At 43.8% G+C, this 19,256-nt stretch overlaps 1 protein-coding gene across 1 annotated transcript in view; it reads left to right on the forward strand.

Moving 5' to 3' along the window:
* Nucleotides 1-16,576, forward strand: part of Scarb2 (scavenger receptor class B member 2) — a 55,731-nt gene extending 39,155 nt beyond the window's left edge. Inside the window, exons 6-12 of the mRNA XM_055595725.1 lie at nucleotides 2,376-2,495; nucleotides 3,096-3,265; nucleotides 6,092-6,210; nucleotides 6,885-6,958; nucleotides 8,742-8,793; nucleotides 11,091-11,249; nucleotides 13,531-16,576. Coding sequence (XP_055451700.1) covers nucleotides 2,376-2,495; nucleotides 3,096-3,265; nucleotides 6,092-6,210; nucleotides 6,885-6,958; nucleotides 8,742-8,793; nucleotides 11,091-11,249; nucleotides 13,531-13,569 — 733 coding nt within the window. The 3' untranslated portion in view covers nucleotides 13,570-16,576. The remainder of the gene's footprint in view (nucleotides 1-2,375; nucleotides 2,496-3,095; nucleotides 3,266-6,091; nucleotides 6,211-6,884; nucleotides 6,959-8,741; nucleotides 8,794-11,090; nucleotides 11,250-13,530) is intronic.
* The last annotated feature ends 2,680 nt before the right edge of the window (nucleotides 16,577-19,256 follow it).

Here is a 19,256-nt window from a genome sequence, read left to right on the forward strand (position 1 = left end):
TTAGTTAGTTAGTTAGTTAGTTAGTTAGTTAGTTAGTTAGTTAGTTAGTTAGTTAGTTTAGTTAGTTAGTTATACATACTTATTCATACATACAATCACTCTATTTGCATGTATGCCTGCATGACAGAAGAGGGCATCAGATCTCATTATAGTTGGTGGTGAGCCACCATGTGGTTGCTGGGAAATTGAACTCAGGCCCTCTGGAAGAGCAGCCTGTGCTCTTTACTTCAGAGCCATCTCTCCAGCCTGGTTCTTGGAATCTTATTCAAAGCAGTGAAGTAAGCACACAGAGACATTGTTCGAAGCAAAATGATAATGCAGATGAGAATGAAGTGATGTTGAGAAAGCCAGCAGGCCACACGCGTGAAGGCACTCCTGAGCTCGGCTTATTGCTTGGGACTTCCTTTTGTTGGTGTTCAAGAGAAGAAGTATGATTGCTGAGGATGTACTGTATGCTTTTGTTTTTTGTTTTTTGTTTTTAATCTAGATTGACAGGTTAGCATATGACCTCTTTTCTTCTCTCATAAGGTATCTAATTGTAATCATATGCAAGCCCGACCATACATAGGCACAAGATAATAAATAAAGAATTCACCCTAAACTTCCACTGAGAGGACCAGGTTAGCCCCCTGCCCATAGCCCAGGATACCTTGGGACGAAACAAGGTATTATTAATGGATTGCTAAGTGTAGCCTGACGCACACAGGGGTCCTTGGCCACCAACAGGTTGCATGGAGCCCAACTAAGGAGAGACCAGGTTACTAAGCCGGTCCACCTGCTTGTCTGCCTTGGTCTCCTTTCCCCACCTCCTAGCCCCCGACTTCCTCCAAACATTAGTCCCTGTGACTTGATTAAGTTTTCATTTTCTGATCTTGTATTTATGTAAATTCCCTAGAACCATCTCTAGTCCGTGAGTTTATTTTTTCCTTCAGCTACACAGTCTAGAGTTTTATCCCTGTTGATTTTTTTCCAAAATATTTTTTATATCCAAGTTTTTTAAATCTTCTTAATTTTGTTTTATCTTTTTCCACCACCTACCTCCAGTTTGTTGTTGCTGCTGTTGTTAATGGTTTTGGAGATCAAATTCGGAGACTCGGGTGTGTCAACCAAGGGATATGCACTAAGCTGCGTTAGCAGGCTGCATTACTTTTTGTGTAAAAAGGTTTTGTTGTTGTTGTTGTATTTTATGTGTATGACTGTCTTGTTTGCGTGTGGGCCCATGCACTACATTGCTTCTGGTGCCTGTGAGGCTACAGGGCATTAGATCTCCTGGAAATGGAGGTACAGAGGGTTGTGAGCCACAGTACGGATGCTGGGACTCTAACCCAGGTCCCCTGCAAGAGCAGCAAGTGTTCTTAACCTCTGCGCCGTCTCTCCAGCCCCAGCCTTCATTGTTCAAACAGAATGTCACTGTTTTGCCTTGCGATACTAAGCACAGGTTTATGGAATTAGCCTGCTCTATTATTTCAGTTTCTTCTAAGGTGGATTCACTTCCTTGATGACTTTGTTTTCTGCCATTTACTGTACATTTTAATTTAAAAATAAATTATTTGCACATATATTTAATATAATATAAATATTATAAATATAAATTTTATAATATATAAAAATATAAATATAAAATATAAATATATATTTTATATATAAATAAATATAAAAATATAAATATTATATTAAATATAATATAAATTTATTCTCAACATAAATTTAGTTGAGAAGCTAGTCTGGGGATTGTGTGTGTGTGTGTGTGTGTGTGTTTGTGTGTGTCTGTCTGTCTATCTCTCTGTCTGTTTCTCCCCTCACCCAGTGTACCAGCTGGCCTCCATGTAGTCCAGAGCCAACTTAGTTTAGGTTCTGCTGTGAAGCTACTTTCTTAGTCTTTCTGCTCCCCACCCACGAGTTTTGAACAACACCAAAATCCACATAGCAGGTGGACGCTGCCTTCTTTGGCCTCTTTTGATGAGCAGGGAATCTCTGCTCCTTGACCCTGATTCAAGCCCCTGGTGGAACACTCTCCATCCTTATCAACTTAGAAACTGAATTCTGGCTCTTCCCCCTGGCTTCCAGCATGGGAAATAACATCATTTTAGCTCTCCTCATCATCTTTGTCTGGGAAGATGCTCGTTTGTGTTTTGAATGTCGTGTGGACCATCTGAATGTTTTTCCATGCCTGACTTATCAGCCTTCATTTCCTGTTTCCACTTTGTAGACACCCTTAGTGTCTTTCTGTCCCTTAGTTCCTAGTACTTCTGTGCCCTTGAATGGCGGTGCCACGGTAGCCAGCCCTACTTGCCCCTGGAAGGGTACTGGCCAGTTAGGAGAGCCTAAAATCCAGCTTGGCCATCTTTATTCTTTCTTGTGCTTATCAACCGTAGGTCTCTGGACTGGTGGACCACAGCCACGTGCAACATGATTAATGGGACCGACGGAGACTCTTTTCACCCGTTAATAACCAAGGATGAAGTCCTCTACGTCTTCCCATCTGACTTCTGCAGGTAGCAACTTTGAACATAGCTCTTGGACTTCGAGGCAGAGCGTGAGGAAGGTGTAAGCAGATGCACTCACTGGGCTTGGGGATTTGCACACACTGGAAGGTGCTGGAGGCACACCGAGAGACAACGGTGTGTAATGGCTCACAGCACACACGCCAGAAGGTAGCTCTGTTGATTTGGATCTTAACTCTGCTTGCAGCTGTGTGGCCCTGGGCACGTTATTTAACCATTCTGCCTTGATTCTCTTTCCTCTTTCCTCTTCCCTCTTCCTCTCCCTCCCCGCCCCCTTCTTGACTCCCTCCTCTCTGTCTCCCCACTCCTCCTTCACTCCCTCCCCCCCTTTTTTATTTATTTTTATTTATTTATTAGAGACAGGGGCTCTGCTCTCTCAGGCTGGCTGCAAACTTGCCAGAGACCTGAGGATGACCTTGACTTTCTCATCCTCCCACCTCCGCCTGCCTAGTGCTACAATTACAGATGTGAGCTGCTACACTCTGATATGCAGGGCTGAGATTTGAATCCAGGCCTTCACAGGTGCTGGGCAAGCATTTTACTGGCTAAGCCACATTCCTACACTGAGTTTGTGTTCTTCCCTCCCTTCAGGTCGGTACATATAACTTTCAGCGGCTTTGAGGACGTAGAAGGTATACCTGCTTTTCGGTATAAGGTGCCCGCAGAAATATTAGCCAATACCCCTGAAAATGCTGGCTTCTGTATACCAGAAGGGAACTGCATGGACTCAGGAGTGTTGAATGTCAGCATCTGCAAGAACGGTAAGGATTTCTAGGGAGGTTATGGTCAGAATACGGGCAGATTTGGGGTGTGAAACAAAGAATTGGTCACCAACCCGGTATATAGTGTAAGTCCAACCTTTCAAGAATAACGTTCCGGCCTCTGCCTGAAATCCCAGCAGCCAGATGGCAGAAGCAGGAAGGTAGTGCCTATGGAGCTATCCCCTTTGTCAATGATGATGCTGCTGTTTGGTGACACACACTTCAAAGAATTTAAAAGCCACACTTTGGCTGAGATTCCCAAAGATTTTGAAGCAGATTGAGTTTTAAACTTTTAATCATGAGTTTCCCAGTGTTTCTTTTTCTTTCTTCTTTTTAATTTGAATTTGTTATTAGTGGTGTGTGTGTCACGGGTGAGCATGTCTGCCATGGCACACGTGTGACAGTGAGAAAACGCTCAATGGCGTCAGTTCTTTCCTCCCATCTTTATGTGGGCTCCTGAGAGCTACCTTGGGACTTCAGGCTTGAACGACTCCCTCTCGGTTCTCTGATCCTTTCCATGAATGAGAATCATCAATGCATAAGGTGTCTTTTTCATCTTGAAGGTTAGTGCCAACAGTCAGATGTCACCGCAGAATTGTTCACAGTGGCCTTGCCTGACAGGTGCGAGGTGCCCTCTTCTACTTCTGGTGTTTGCTCTAGGTTTTGCTTACTTTGAGGCAGGGTCTTGTTGTGTAGCCTAGGTTGACATCAAACTCTCTATCCCTTTGCCTCAGCCTTCTGGGTCCTGGGATGATGTGCATAGCCTAGCATCCTCATCTTATCACCATGGGAGCAGAGCAAAGAGAAGGGGTGTGTTTTTATGAAACGTCTCTGAGTACTTCTTTGCAAGCACATCTTCTGTTTTGTTTCTTTTGAGACAGGGTCTCACTGTGTAGCTCCAGCTATCTTGTAACTCACTGTGTAGACTAGGCTTCCCCTCGCATTCCTATTATGTGTGATAGACCCCTACTTAAAATAGAATGCCTCTTTAATGTGTGTGGGGTGGTAGTTATTGTTGCTTTGAGACAGGTTTTTACGATGTAGTGTGAGACTCACAGTGATCCTCCTGCCTCAGCCTCTCCCACTGCTGGCTTTACCTCACCTGGCCCTCTTTAAAGTTCCTTTGGAGAACTGCATTGGAAGCCTCTCTCTCCTGAATTACAGCGTTCCTCTCTTGAAAATAGAGTGATACGCTAACTTGGTTCTCTTGTCTAGTCAGTGTGAAAATCTTTGGGATGAGCCTGAGAACAGCAGTTTAGTCTCCCTGTCCTTTTCACAGCACACACACACCTTACATCAGATTCTCTGGAGAGATATTAAAATACCCACATGAGGATGCTATGATCTGTACTGTCTACACTAACAAGCTCTGTGTAGGCATGTGATAAGGGCTATGCACAGGAGCCCAGTGCTCTCACAGTGAATGGGGACACGTTCCTACTTCTAATCTGTCCCATTGCATGACTCAGTGAGAGTTCCTGAAGCAATGCTCTTGGCGCCTCACCCACATCAAGGTATAAACATGAATATGTTTTCCTTGCTGTGTTTACATTTACTCTTCTTCTTGAAGGAGTAGATGCCAGAGTCAAAGACTCTGTTTTGCAATGTTCAAACCTCTCAGTGCACTGTTTTCCTTTTGCTTTTTTGGAACTCACAAATGTAGAGCGGAGGCTCTGTGAAAGCAGTTTGTCATAGGTTGACAGTTTTCCTTAAACCTGAGTAGTGTACAAACATCTAAATGTGGCCAGCATTGTTTATGAATAAGTTTCTGGTGCTCCAGTTTGGGCTTAACTCACTGGAACTCTTCAATGTTCAATGTGTATTCAAAGTAAGGAAGCATAGAAGCTAAACAAAACCAAAAACAGAAACAGAAAAAGCATGGGGGAGTGTTCTTGCTTCTATAACAACCACACGACTTTCTAAAACTTTTTAAACTTTTTTTAAAAGAGACAGGTTCTCATTTAACTGAAGTTGGCCTTGAATTCACTATGTGGCCTGGGCTGGCCTTGAACTGTTAGTCCTCCTGCCAAGTGCTGGGCTGACAGGCATGTGCCACCATGAACAGCAGGCGAAAGGCTTTAAATTTTTCTTGCATTACGCTGTCCAGGAGAACAAGGTCCATTACTGTGAAACAGTTGATTTTCTTTCTTCAATATAAAAGGCCAGGCTCGCGAGTATAAGCTCATGACCCTAATACTTGGGAAGCAGAAGCAGGAGGAACTCTGTGAGTTCTGGGCCAGCCTGGTCTATGGAAGTGAGTTCTTCCCAGACCAGCCTGAGCTGCAGAATAAGACCCCCTCTCAAAAATACAGCAAAACCCCAAACAAAACAACAACAGCCAAAGCTTCATTCAGTGAGAGAGAACTGTCGTTCAAGCAGGGCTCTGAGATGAGAGCTTGTCATTCGGCTAGGACGCTTCCTCCTCAGCCTGATAGAACTTCCCTGGGAGACTCTGCTGCTGTTTGGGAACCTCTGCTTCTTCAGTGCAAAATGAGGATAAAGGTTTTGGTTTTATAGAGTGTCCTAAAATATTTATGGTACATAGAGAAATAGATAAAAAGTGTACTTTGTCAGTCGCTGTTTGTTCAAGTACAGATGTGGCCACGTATAGACACGCAGTGAAATAATGCGGGCTACATCAGGTGTCAGAAAATGCGGTGTAAATATTGGACTAGGAGATACAGAGAGTAGCGAGCCTGGCCAAGCGCATGTGGGTATGGCTTGTCTTTCTCCTTTATGAACCAATTCTGTGGCCAGGAACTGTAGATTCGTCTTTTTTAGGTTTAGCAACCAGCCCTGTTCATTTCTACGTCACTTCCAACACAGGTGCACCCATTATCATGTCCTTCCCACACTTTTACCAAGCTGATGAGAAGTTCGTGTCTGCCATAAAAGGCATGCGTCCAAACAAGGAAGAACACGAGACCTTTGTGGACATTAATCCTGTGAGTACATATTTCTTGCTTAGAGAGCATGTCATACTGTGTGTGTGTGTGGGGGGGTTCACTTGTGCAGTCCGACACACTCTTAAGAGACGCACTGTCTTCTGCTGGTATTCAAATGGGCGGAAGTAAACCAGTGTGCGCGTTGTGGTCCGTAGCCTATAATGGGATGTCTGAACTGCAGGTCAAATCTGCAGAAACTAGCAAACCCACTTTAAAGAAAAAGGGAAGTTAAGCAAAGAAAAAACACAGGACCAGGGATGTAGCTCAGTGGCTGATTACTTACTAGATTGCAGGAGACCCTGGGTTCAATCCAGCATAACAAAACGAAATGAGAGCAACATTTGGTGACAAATGCAGTCACCCAAAACAGCTGAGCCCGGCCTAGGTAATTTGGCCATTGTGCTATTAGGAACACAAACACATTTTGCCTTCAGAATTACAGATCGGTTCCAATACCAGTCAGAACCTGCATTTTAGCAGATCCCCAGGTAGTCACATCCCCACAAAGCCCCAGTCTGCCCTACGCAGTCAGTACCTGTGGTTCCGCTGTATGGACACCACTCTCCCTGCCAAACACAGCAGTGGATCCGTGTGGGTCAGAACCGCATGGAGTTACACTCCTGAAAATGTGCCTGGATAAATCCTAATTTCCCTCTCTCTCTCTTTATTTGCAGTTGACTGGAATTATTTTAAGAGCGTCCAAGAGATTCCAAATCAACATTTATGTTAGGAAGCTGGCTGACTTTGTGTAAGTGTCGGCTCATCCGACAGAGGCAGAGGCTGGATTTTACCTCGTGGCTTTCGGGTGTGGGCATGGTATCAGGGGGAGGAGTGTCTATTTCTAACTGCTCAACTTGTCTGTCCCCGATGGCGCATGGTCTCAACTTTCACGTTATCTCGGCCTTGGCCTTTGTAAATTGCTGCCCACGGATCAGGCGTTGCTGTTGGCACTTTACATACATCAGCTTACAACTTTAAAAAAAGATGTATTTATTCAATTTATTACATCAATAACTTAGTTATTACACAAGTTATTACATAAATAAGTTACTTATGTGTTTATATACATGCAGTGTTCTACCTGAATGTATATAAATAATTTGCAGTGTATTTATTTTAATTATTTTTATTTTTAATTTATTTATTTATATACATGCATTGTTCTTCCTGCATGTTTGCCTTCATGCCAGAAGGGGGCACCAGATCTCATTATAAATGGCTATGAGCCATCGTGTTGTTGCTGAGATTTGAACTCAAGACCTCCGGAAGAGCAACCAGTGCTCTTAATGGTGGAGCCGTCTCTCTGGCCCCACTCCCTCCTCCCACCTTACAACTTTGCATTGTCCTTTTTATACACGAGAGACCCGAGACACAGCATTTAAGTGATTTTCTGGGACTCACACAGTTGGTGAGGCCGTGTGGACCCAGAATGGCATTAATCCAGTCCCCTGGCGATGCCCTCCATCTGGTTTCCGTCTCTTTGTGCTCCTTCTGCGTCTGTTTAGGCTCAGCCATCACGAGTTGTTCTTTGGACAGTTGCAACAGGCTCTTGAATCCAGCCTTTCTTTCCCACATTTTAACCATAAGCAGGTTCTTAGTAAGAATCCTCACTCCCCCCCAAAAAGAATCTCCAAGTATAGCTTCCTTCCCAGACTTGTCCGTGGGATTTTTTCTTAGATCTGGTAAAATACCTGTAAAATAATATTTAATGAAAAGACAGGACATAAAACCATATATGTCATCCATCTCTCTATGTGTTCGTCTATCTATCTATCTATCTATCTATCTATCTATCTATCTATCTATCCATCCATCTATCATCTATCTGTCTGTCTGTCTCCCTATCTATAAACCTTGACATATTTCCCCACTGAAGTCTCCAGATTTAATCCCATGTTATGGGCTCCCTCTAAGAAGCAAACATGGTTTTGGGGGATGTCTTCCGGCACCTGTTTATATATTTTTGAGGCACATATTATAGTAGTTAAGATCTGGAACCTTAGACTCAAAATGAACTTACATTCCAGGTTGAACTGCTCACTCACAGTGATCTTGGGCACTTGCCGAGTCTCTGTTATAGGTTCCTCCTTTTTCCACCCTGTACATAATGAGAGCCATGGCATGCAGCTGCTGTAAGAACTGAATAACAAAGTCCCCAAAACACTGAGCACAGGGAGGTCAAAGAGTGGTCAAGTGGGCCTTTGTTGCAGAGACAGTATGGTGGCCTAGAGCCCTCTGGAATGGCAGCTTGTGTCATCTGGGTCTGAACAGTGCCCTTTGGTGAATCTGCATTCCGTATCTTAGGCTTTGATAAGATACCACGTAGACGTGTGGTCTTGCATTGCTGGCTAACAATGCTGCAGTCTTGATTTCTGACTTAACGTGTGCAAAGACAGCTACCAAGTCTGCGGTCAGTTCCCAGTAACTGAGTGGATTAGATGTACTGTAATCTTGGCGTGAACATGTCTCTCCAGGTGAGAAATGTTTTCAAGAGGATGTCCATGAAATAATGCCATCCTTTGTCTTTGTAGTGAAACGGGAAACATTAGGACTATGGTTTTCCCAGTGATGTATCTCAATGAGGTAAGTCCCGGAAGGGGGTGGGGGGGCTGAAGGCACAGTATGTTTTAACTGTCCACGCTTGAAAGATACTTCCTTTACGATGCCTGCTGCTGTAGGGATGTGCGGTTTATGTTATGAAAACGGGGAAAGGTAGCTTTTCTATCACAAAGATGTTTAGTTATGTGTGTGTTCATGTGTGCAGCTGCCCACAGAATCCAGAAGAGGGCGCTGCTCTGACCCCCTGGAGCTGGGGGGTTACAGGGGATTGTGAGCTACCCTTTGTGGTCTCCTCTGTAAGAGCAGTGATGGACATAACTGCTGAGCCATCTCTCCAGCCTCAAAAGTAACGTTTTAAAACAGAAGCTTCCCTCAGAAAACTGTAATATTTGTGGCCTGAGTCTGGGAGTTGAGAAGGACATTTTCCTTCTCAAGAACATCAGTTGATTAAAACTCCCTGCTGAGGTGCTGCTTATATGGGAAATGAGCTGCAAAGGTGACAGAAAGCACTGTCAAGCTGTCCCCAAAAAGCTTTGTCTCCCATGAAGCCATGACAGCCTGAGATTGTCTGTAACAGTCACAAGTCAGGGGCAAATGGGAGGCCTCAGCAGGTAAAGTTGCTTGTTCCCAATCCTGAGGAACTTGAGTTTGGTCTCCAGAACACACAGGGTGGATGGGGAGAATCAACCCCCAAAATTGTCTTCTTGCTTCTATCACACGCACACACACACACACACACACACACACACACACACACACACATCCTCCACCACCACTTCCACCAAACAGTCACAACAAACAAGCAAATAAATAGAATATTTAAAAAATTACGAATCAAGGTCAGGAATAGTGGCACATGCCTTTACTCTTAGTACTAGAGAGAAAAAGGCAGGTGGATCTCTGAGTTTAAGGCCATCCAGGGCTACCCACTGAGATCCACTGAGCAAGGAAGGAAGGAAGGAAAAGAAAAGGGAAGGAAAGAAAGGAAAAGAAAAAAAAAACACCAGGTCTGGAAGTGACATTGGAGACTACTTTCAGGAGCAAGCCCCAACTCTGACAAATCTGGGACAATTAGTGAAAAGCCCTCCACAGAACTTGACAACCTCTCCCCCACCTCAGTCAAACTAAGCAGGATTATTGTTCATTCTTCTGGACTCCGGCTCTTGATGCCTCCCCATTACTCCAAGTGATGAAACCTCTGTTCTCATACTAAAATGCTCGCCTAAAACAGTTTTCTCAGTTAGGAATTCTTTCTCCAATTCATGTTAGCCCCATGACTCATTTGAGCCATTTTTGCTGAGACTGGCAACCCTCACGGGGACTCAGGAGAGAAGTGATACTATCTGGACAACAAAATTTTGTAGAGTCACATCTATTCATTTACTCAGCCAGTGTTAATCAAGCCCTTACTGTGTACTGGGTGTCCCCCCTCCCCTCCAGTGTGGAGTTGATTGAGCTATCTGGCTTTCAAGGAACTCACAGTCATTTTGCATAAACAGGTAAACTGTTATGCTGGTTTCAAGGACAAGTGAGGTTTCAGGGTGAGCAACAAAAGCTCTTCGATCAGGCCTGATGGAGCAAGAGACTTCACAGAATGAAGAAATGCTGAGATGAGTTTTAAAGGAACCGTCTGATGCCAAGCAAAGGATATTCCATCACTTTTTCTTTGTATCGCTATGACAGAAACAGCTTAAAGGGGAAAGGGTTATTATGGCTCATTATTTCAGAAGGCCTCAGGAGGCCATGTTGATGGGCATGGTTGGCAGCAGGGCCATGTGACTGGAACCCTCACATTAGTGGATAAGGAAGCTACTTCTCCAGCCAGATCCCCCTCTCCTAAAGGCTCCAAGGTCTTCCAGAGCAGTGAGCATGGTGGCACACATCTGGAACCCAGCTCTCCGGAGGCAGTGCCACGAGCTGGAGGCTAGCCTGGTCCACAGCATGAGTTCCAAGCTAGCCAGGGCTATAGAGTGAGGCCGTATCTCAAAATAAATTCAAACAAACAAATAAGCAAACAAAAACAGTCCTAAAAGACGGTAATTGGCATTTAAAACATGAGCTGTGGAGACATTTCAGGCCCCAACCATAACATATATATATATATTATCTCAACATGTCTTAATATCATTCTCAAATTTTCGATCTATGTTGGGTTGTAATTGTCTCAAGAGAAAAATATATTGAGTAAATATATTATTCCAAGTGAATTGTCAGTATATCTGGATTGCTGATAATAAGACACAATCAAACTGTATTTTGTTTGAAACACACACACACACAGTATCTAGTCCTCAAAATAATGGCATTTCTCCCCGCTCCAGAGTGTTGTCATTGACAAAGAAACTGCACGTCGATTGAAGTCCGTGGTTAACACAACTTTGATTGTCACCAACATACCCTACATTGTCATGGCACTGGGTGTGTTCTTTGGCTTGGTGTTCACGTGGCTTGCATGCCGAGGACAGGGGTCTATGGACGAAGTGAGTACTGGATGAGGGAATTTCTTTCTAGATTTGGGAGTCTATGAGGGAGGGGAACACTGATTTTTGTGGTTGTATTACCATTGTACCAAGTGGTAGGCAGGGCTGGTGTGCATTGAGAAAAGCAGGCTGATGGAATGGTGCCATCTGGTATCTGAGGCTCTCTTGGTAAATTTAGATATATCCCACAGAGGTAACTTTACATCTTTAAAAACAATAATGTGAAAGAAGGATATAAAACTTTTAAGCCCCTAAGCTTTGGTGCTGGGCTGCCTGGGTTCAAATCCCAGTTCTATCACTAAACATCTAGCTGACCCTTGGAATGGCCTTGATTTTATCATCTGTAAAAGGAATGATAATAGGGTCTCCCTTGTGAGTTTCTGGAGAGGATCGGATGATGTAGAAAGCACAGAGGACTTGGCTGTGTTATTCAATAAGTTTAGTTATTATATCTAATAAAACAATTCCAATATTGTAGAGCAAAGGGGCCAGAGACCTGGAGTATCTGAAGATGCTATGGTTGAGATCTCATAGCCATGGTCAAATGTGGCCACATGAAAATCATTCATCTCTAGGACAAATGGGATAAACTGGCTCAGATTGGCCTCTCAAGTGACCAGGGGTCTGAAAACCTCTCATGATGCCCTTTGGGATGTAGAGGAATTTTATTCAGAACATGGCTGTTCTGGCAAGAGATCGCATCCAAAGGCATGGCTGGAATACAAACATACCTTTAATCCAGGAGACAGTGGCAAGCAGATCTGAGTTCAAGGCCAGCCTGATAGCAAGTTTCAGGTAAAGAAAACCTTAGGTCCAGGTGTGGAGGTATACACCTTTAATCCCCAACAGTGAAGGTAAAGTTAGTTTAATTGAGTGGCAGAAAAAAATGACAGATCAGAGAAAGATTTGACAGATATGCCCAACTCTCATGAGAAGAGAGAGGAAAGGGAAGCTCTTTAAGGGGCAATGCAGAGAGAGGGGAAACAGTTTTACAGAGAGAGGTTGAATGAGAGAACGAGCTAGACACAGGTGAAGATAGAAAAAGCCAAATAATGGGAAGGAGCCAGAAGATTAGAATGGATTTTTGGAGTTAGTTTGAGACCAAGCAGAGCAATTTAGAGGCTGGGAAAAAAGCCAGAGTGAATAAGTTAGCTGAGAGAGGAGTTTGAGCCAGAACAGCTGAGTTGAACCAGTAAGCTCAGAGCTCAGTAATAACAAGAAAGAGTGACTTATTAAGCAGTAAGTCTCCGAGGCTGAAAACATTCTAGACCTAGGTTAGATTGTACAGAGGCTAGAAGCTTCCAGGACTAGGCGTAGGTTATCAGATGGAAGCAATAAGCCTGCAAGACGGCAGTTGCCTCAGGAGAATAAAATTTCCTTTTCCACTGGTGGAAGCCCTTCTTTTTCTGTGGAACTGAAGGTTGGAGCAAGGGCCTGACACAGGATTTACCACGGAGGCATGTGTCTAGTTCTTAAAAACAAATACATTTTTGAGATGAGGTCTCCCTGAGCTGCTCAGGCTGACCTTGAAATTGCTTGTGCTCCAGGCTTTGAACTTGTGATCCTCATGCTTCATTCAGCCTCGCCAGTGATTGGGATTACAGACCTCAACCATCAGTCCTGACATAGACACCCTCCTTAAATTCTTGGCAATTCCCACTTTTACTATATATTTCTTCCCTTCAGTTATCCTGCTAAACTGTCTGAACAATGGAAAGTAGGAGGTGAAACGGGTGGAAACTGTATGGCTTGGATATCCCTGTCATCATGCTAGCCAGAATTAGCCATACGGCAAACTGTCTTACCATTGACACCTATGGATCTGCCAGTCTGTGTCAACATCGGGGTTTTCCTAGGTATAATCAGACCACCTAGGAATGTTAATTAGCAATCCACAATTACCCATCTGCTTGTCTTCTGCCAGCATTAGTGAGCATCTACAGCCCCTAAGACACTGCTCCCTGGCAGGGTAGTTAGCAAACCAGAAAGAAGGCTGTTTCTGTCTACATTGCTAAGGGTTCTAGACCCTGACCATCCATAGAGGACAGCTTGCAGATCTGGTAGTGGGGGCTGTAGCGGAAGAGTTGTCCTCTAACAGGGTCAGCTTAGGGTCTTAAAGAACAAAGACAGCCATGAGAGGGAAGAATGGAAGGAGCTGCCTTCCTGTCAGCCTCTCCTTACACCCTCTCCACCCCCACCCGGCCTCCTCTTTTCACATCAGGACAGATGTTCCGGACATGAACATTTAACCTTTAACCTCGGCGTCTTCTTTCTGTCTCAGGGAACGGCAGATGAAAGGGCACCCCTCATACGAACCTAACAGAACTTACCTGACTCCTGACCTTGATGAGAGAACTCGTGAACTGTCCTGACCCGGACCAGGACCGGGAAAACCCTGCCACCCTCGCAGGCCCTTGGCCTGTCAAGAAGAGAAAGAAGCCACAGTGCTGGCAAGTGAAGAGAGCTTCCTGGACAGAGGGTAATGAGCAGGGTGATGTGGCTGGTCGTTATGCTTTATAAAATCATGTCTTCTAAAATTGTCTTAATGTGTCTAGGGAGTATTTAATAAACTTGTATAGAAACTTTTTTTGTGGTTGGGCTCTGGGAGCTGTGGGATTTTGTGACCCCTGTTGTAGATACAATGTCTGCATCACTTGTTAATGTTACTTGGCCTGACCTGATTCAGTATGCTTCACTCTCCAAACTCTGTGTTCAAAATACGTATGTATGGCTTTCTGTTCTTCTCCATTCACCTCCCTACACAGAAGGAAGAATGTGGTACCCAGGGTAAAATGATAGCTTCATATAACGTACCAAGCAGATGTATCTGATTTCCTTCTTTAAACCATCACAGTTTGCATTTCACTCTAATCTTCAGGAAAATAACTCAGTCTTTCGACTATTTTATAGTGTGTAGGAACCAAGTGGGAAAGAGGTCGGGTGGGGTGGGGTGATGTGTATAAGTAGATAGCATTGAGCTCCTGAGGGTTTCTAGTTGTGCTTTGGTGAAGCAAGAGAATTCACCAGAAATGTTGGTGAGACAGATACTTCATTTAGAATAGAGCTCAGTGTTAGTTATGGCACTTATAGGTTAGTTGTCTTTTGTAATCAAATTCGTCTTGATGTAGAAACATGCTTCTGGGAGGATGGACTTAATGACATCTCTGCCAAATAGGACTGTGATAATAAGTGACTGTGACTGCCAAATGCTGAGTGGTTATTTACTTGTAAAATTATGAATGTTGGAAGTCCATTTGCCCATAGCTTACATTACATATAGATCCAGATTAGACACACATTAGACACACATTTCTTCTGGACAAGACTGTCACTAAGTGCCCTCTGCCTCCTGTGACAATCATTTTTCTGACAGAATGGCAAGTGTGTAGAGTGCTAGATAGATAAGGAGTCAGGAGAAGATGCCAAGCTGCTTCTCTTTGGAAGGCGCTGGCTTCCAATGTAGGACTGAGGACATCAGCCATCTTGGAGGGCATTGTCCATGATTCTCAGAGTCCACCATTGATTTTTTATTTGTTTGTTTGTTTGTTTTTTCTCTCTTTTTTTTTTTTTTTTTTTTTGAGACAGGGTTTCTCTGTGTAGCCTTGGCTGTCCTGGACTTGCGTTTGTAGACCAGGCTGGCCTCAAATTCAAAGCAATTAACCTGTCTCTGCCTCCCTGGGTGCTGGGATTAAAAGCATGCACCACCCTACCCAGCTAGTTTTGTTTTTTGAGACAGGGTTTCTCTGGGTAGCCCTGGCTGTCCTGAGCTCACTTTGAAGACCAGGCTAGCCTCAGACCCACAGAGATCCACCTGCCTCTGTCTCCTAAGTGCTAGGATTAAAGGGGTGCACCACCATACCCAGCTTCCACCATTGCTTTTTACAAGGAATCCCATATATTATCTGGCTGACAGCTTATAGAATTTCCTGAAAACTGAATTTTGTTGTTTAAAACTGAATTTCAATATAAGCAAAAAATTTTTAAAACAAATTTCACATACATATTTGGATATAAAATGTTGCTTTAATACACAGGCCAGGCCCACGTTTTCCTCTCTTGACACTAAAGCGATGTGGGATCTTTCCCTTGCCTTTTATTTTGGTATTTTTGAGACAAGGTCTCTCTATGTAGCCCTGTTGGAACTCACTAGGTAAACAGAGATCCTTCTGTCTCTGTGTCCTGAGTGCTGGGATCAGTGAGCTTGGCTGATATTTTCCTTCTAGAAGAGATAATTTGTTAAATTTTCACCTTTTCTACTAATCAAAGTAGAAATATTAGATACCCCAAATCACCAAAATGTAAAAACTAAGCTGAAAATATTTGATCTTTAATAATGGCAAATATTTTTAGTCTTTATCGATATTTAACTAGATAACTGGTATATCTTAGTATTCATGCACCAGGACCGGCTCTCACGCTGTAGCCCAGGCTGGTTTGGCACTCACTGTGTAGCATAGCTGACCTTGAATTTACAGTGAGCCTCCTGTCTCAGCTGCCCAAGCGCTGAGATGACAGGCATGCATTACACCTGTCTTTCGGCAGCTACTTATCCACACTAATAAATTGATACGCTAGTGCATACTAATTGGTTCATTCTTATTCTCGGGATATAACCATCTCTGAGGAAATTAGAGCACAGAAATTAGAGCAACCAGTGATGTACACATGTACACGGTAGACTGAATCTCACATAGACAAGGAGAGCGAAGCAGATTACTCCTTTATTGGTGCCGTGATTATTAATAGTGATGGCTCAAAACTCACATTTGATCTTTTCCTTCTCAACCCACAAGCCACAGTGAGGATTATAGGTTGGCTAACAACAAATATGCCCACTTGGTGTGGGTTTGAAGATAGCAAGTTGTTCTCTGTGTTCATTGTTTTGAGGCGATTGTCCTGGAAAGGCCCCAGGGGCTGTGGTCCTCATGGCTTTCACACCACAGAATGGCAGGGAAGGGGGGAGAGCACAGGGTGAGGACGGGCATTTTTACATAGGCTCTAGGCTCTGCCCAGTAGACCTCCTTGTGTCCTACAGAGATCACTAATGGTCAAATGGAACAAGCACTACAGAACTAACCCCTATTGGGGTTCTTCCTTAAGGGGGATAATTTTTAACTTGGGTTGTTTGCAGTGTGAATTCTTCAAGAGGCCCTCTGAGTATTGTTCCTGGTTTAAATCGCTTGTGCCTGGCTTTAAAAAGACTGATCAGAATGTTCTTCATGTAGCTTACATGGTTGGTCCATTTCTTGTGATTCTTGACCTGGTTTTATTTCTACCCATACTACAATGAAATGTTTCACTGATTAAAAAAAATAAGTTTATATAAAGTTGCACTTTGAACTGTCTTTTATTCGACGGAGTTTCATTTGAGAAATTTGCCTCAGCTGACACAACCCCAAGTCACATCCTGGGCCACTTGTAATTTCTGCTCAACTGTGAAACACAGGCCAGTCCAAGCAGACCCTTTACTCTCTGCCTCATGGTTTTCTTCATTGACTTGGAAGCCACTGATAATGTAAGGAGGGTTAATAACAAATACCAAGGCAGCCCTAAACTCAGGGTCAGCTGTATTCTGACCAGCTTCCCAGCCTCAGGGTCATAACAGGCTCCTCAGGCTGGAACTGTAGCAGGACCTAAGGATCTGCCCTCCCCTCCGGCTCTGTCTCCACTCCCTTCCTTCCGCTCTGCTGCCTTCTCCAGCTGGGAACTGCTTTCTCCAAGCCTTTATTTATTTCCTTGTCTTTCCTGCCAGTCCCTCAGTGCTTTCATCCCAAGTCATATCAGACCTGCACTAACAGCCTTATCCTGGGCTGCCTCTAACCACAGCAACTGAAATGCTCACAGCCCACCAAGTAGGGTGCTAGGGGATCAGACACTCTTGGGGGTCTGGGGCTTTTGACTGAAGCTATTAGCCCTAAAAATTCGAGTTACCATTAACACTTCCCATCCCGTTACACCTTACTCCTGAAGTCAGTAGAGCCAGAGCCATCATAAGGTGTCCTGGTTAGTGTTACAAACTGTTTTTTTTTTTGTGAAGGAACTTGGGCACTATTATATTGTTCTTTCTAGGAACCAAAACCCAATCTCAGCTTCGTGTGTCACAAGGGAAGCTCCTCATACTGACTTCTTACCCAAAGAGGCACATTAGACCATACCATACTGAGCCCAAGTGTCCCAAATTTAGGATTATAAAAATCCAGAAAGTATATTCAAAAGACCAATAAAGGATTAAAGCATATGCCTCTGAACAGTATTTAACATATAGATGCTATGGGGTTGGATCCTCACATAAAAAGCCTTGTATGTTTAACAACAATAGTGCTGACCGGCACACCATCTGGAAGATCCCTGGGACCTACCGACAGAAAAGTCACAACGCTCCAGGTTCCATGGCAGATGCTGTATCAAGGGACTAAGGTAGAGAGGAATAGAAGAAAACACGGATGTCTGTAGCCCCCCCCCCCATACATGCACAAGCATGCACATCTGCAGAGGAAGGTAAACATGCACACATCACGTTCACACACAGATTAAAATTGAGATACTCCCACTTCGTGTCCTAGGCTGGCCTCCAACTCAATCCTCCTACCCATGCCTTCTGGATGCTGAGACTACAGGAAAGCACAAACATGCTTGTTTTTAAAGATATAACAATCTTTGTTCTAAAACCTCTTACTGCTATCAAGAATGTACGAAAACCTGACCATAAGCTATAGGGAAACAAGATGTAATGGTAGTTTTTTTTTGTTGTTGTTGTCGTTTTTAAAGTGGGGCTGGAGAGACAACTCAGTCAGTAGGTGCTTGCTGTGCAAGCCTGAGGGTGTGAGCTCAGTCTTCATCACCCCTATTTAAAAATCAAACAAACAAATGCTGAGCACAGTGGCATTCACCCATAACCATAATGCTGGGCAGGCAGGGTGAGGAATCCCCTGGGGCTTGCTGCCTAGCCACTCTTGACAAATCAATGAGCTCTAGATTCATGTGAGACCTTGTCTCAAAAAAATAATACCCACATCAATCTCTAGCCTCCACATACAGGTGCGTATATGCATGCACACACACACCCCCGACACACACATTAAAATTGTGGCAAAGAGGTTCCTCAAAAAAAAACAAAAAAACAAAAAAAAAAACTAAAACTTATTTAAAGTTAGCCTATAACAGAGGCACACACTCATCAGTGTCTACTGCAGCACAAGACACAATCATCAACAAACCTAGCTGCCCAGCAACAGAGGAATATATAAGAAAAGGTAGTATATATCCACAGAGGAATTTTCAACCGTAAGGAATGAAATTATGTCATTTGCGCGCGCGCGCACACACACACACACACACACACACACACACACACACACACAAAAGGATAGGACAGGTGATAATCGTAGTAAGTGGATTAAGCCAGGCGCAGAAGGACACACATTTTTCTCATTTATGATTTCTAGGCTTCAATACATACATACAATCATATGTACAGCATGGAAATTGAAATGAAACTGCTAGGGGACAAATGGGACTAATGGGAAGGTTGGAAGGAAGAAAAAAAAATTAAGAGTAGGAATATGTGTCCAGAATACAATATGTATTTGTTTGAAAGCGTTCCGATGGAACACAGTACCACGTACAATGAATATTTTTTTAAGAACAAAAGAACTGGAGCTACGTAGAGAAAAACCTTGTTCCAAACTAGACTCCAGGATGTACCAGCGAAATGACTGTGGGGACGCTGTTTTGCAACGCTAACGCTCCGAGCGTCCTCCCATCTCATCTGCGCAAATTAGTCAATGACAGAATCTTCTCTGTGGGGTCGAGGAATAATTGTTCCCCAAAGTACGTTGGAGGGCAGAGACTTCAGCAGTTCATCTGCTTCGTTCACGGTAGCCCTCTAAACCGTGCAAAAACTAGACTGCTAGAGTTCGTGCCACATAGTCAAGACACGTGCTATTACCATTCCCATCATCTTCCCATCACTCCTCATCCCATTTCCCCCGGGAGAGCCCACTCCTC

This window comes from Psammomys obesus, unplaced genomic scaffold (genome assembly GCF_907164565.1).
Source record: "Psammomys obesus unplaced genomic scaffold, mPsaObe1.curated_primary_1811, whole genome shotgun sequence".
Classification (NCBI taxonomy): Eukaryota; Metazoa; Chordata; class Mammalia; order Rodentia; family Muridae; genus Psammomys; species Psammomys obesus.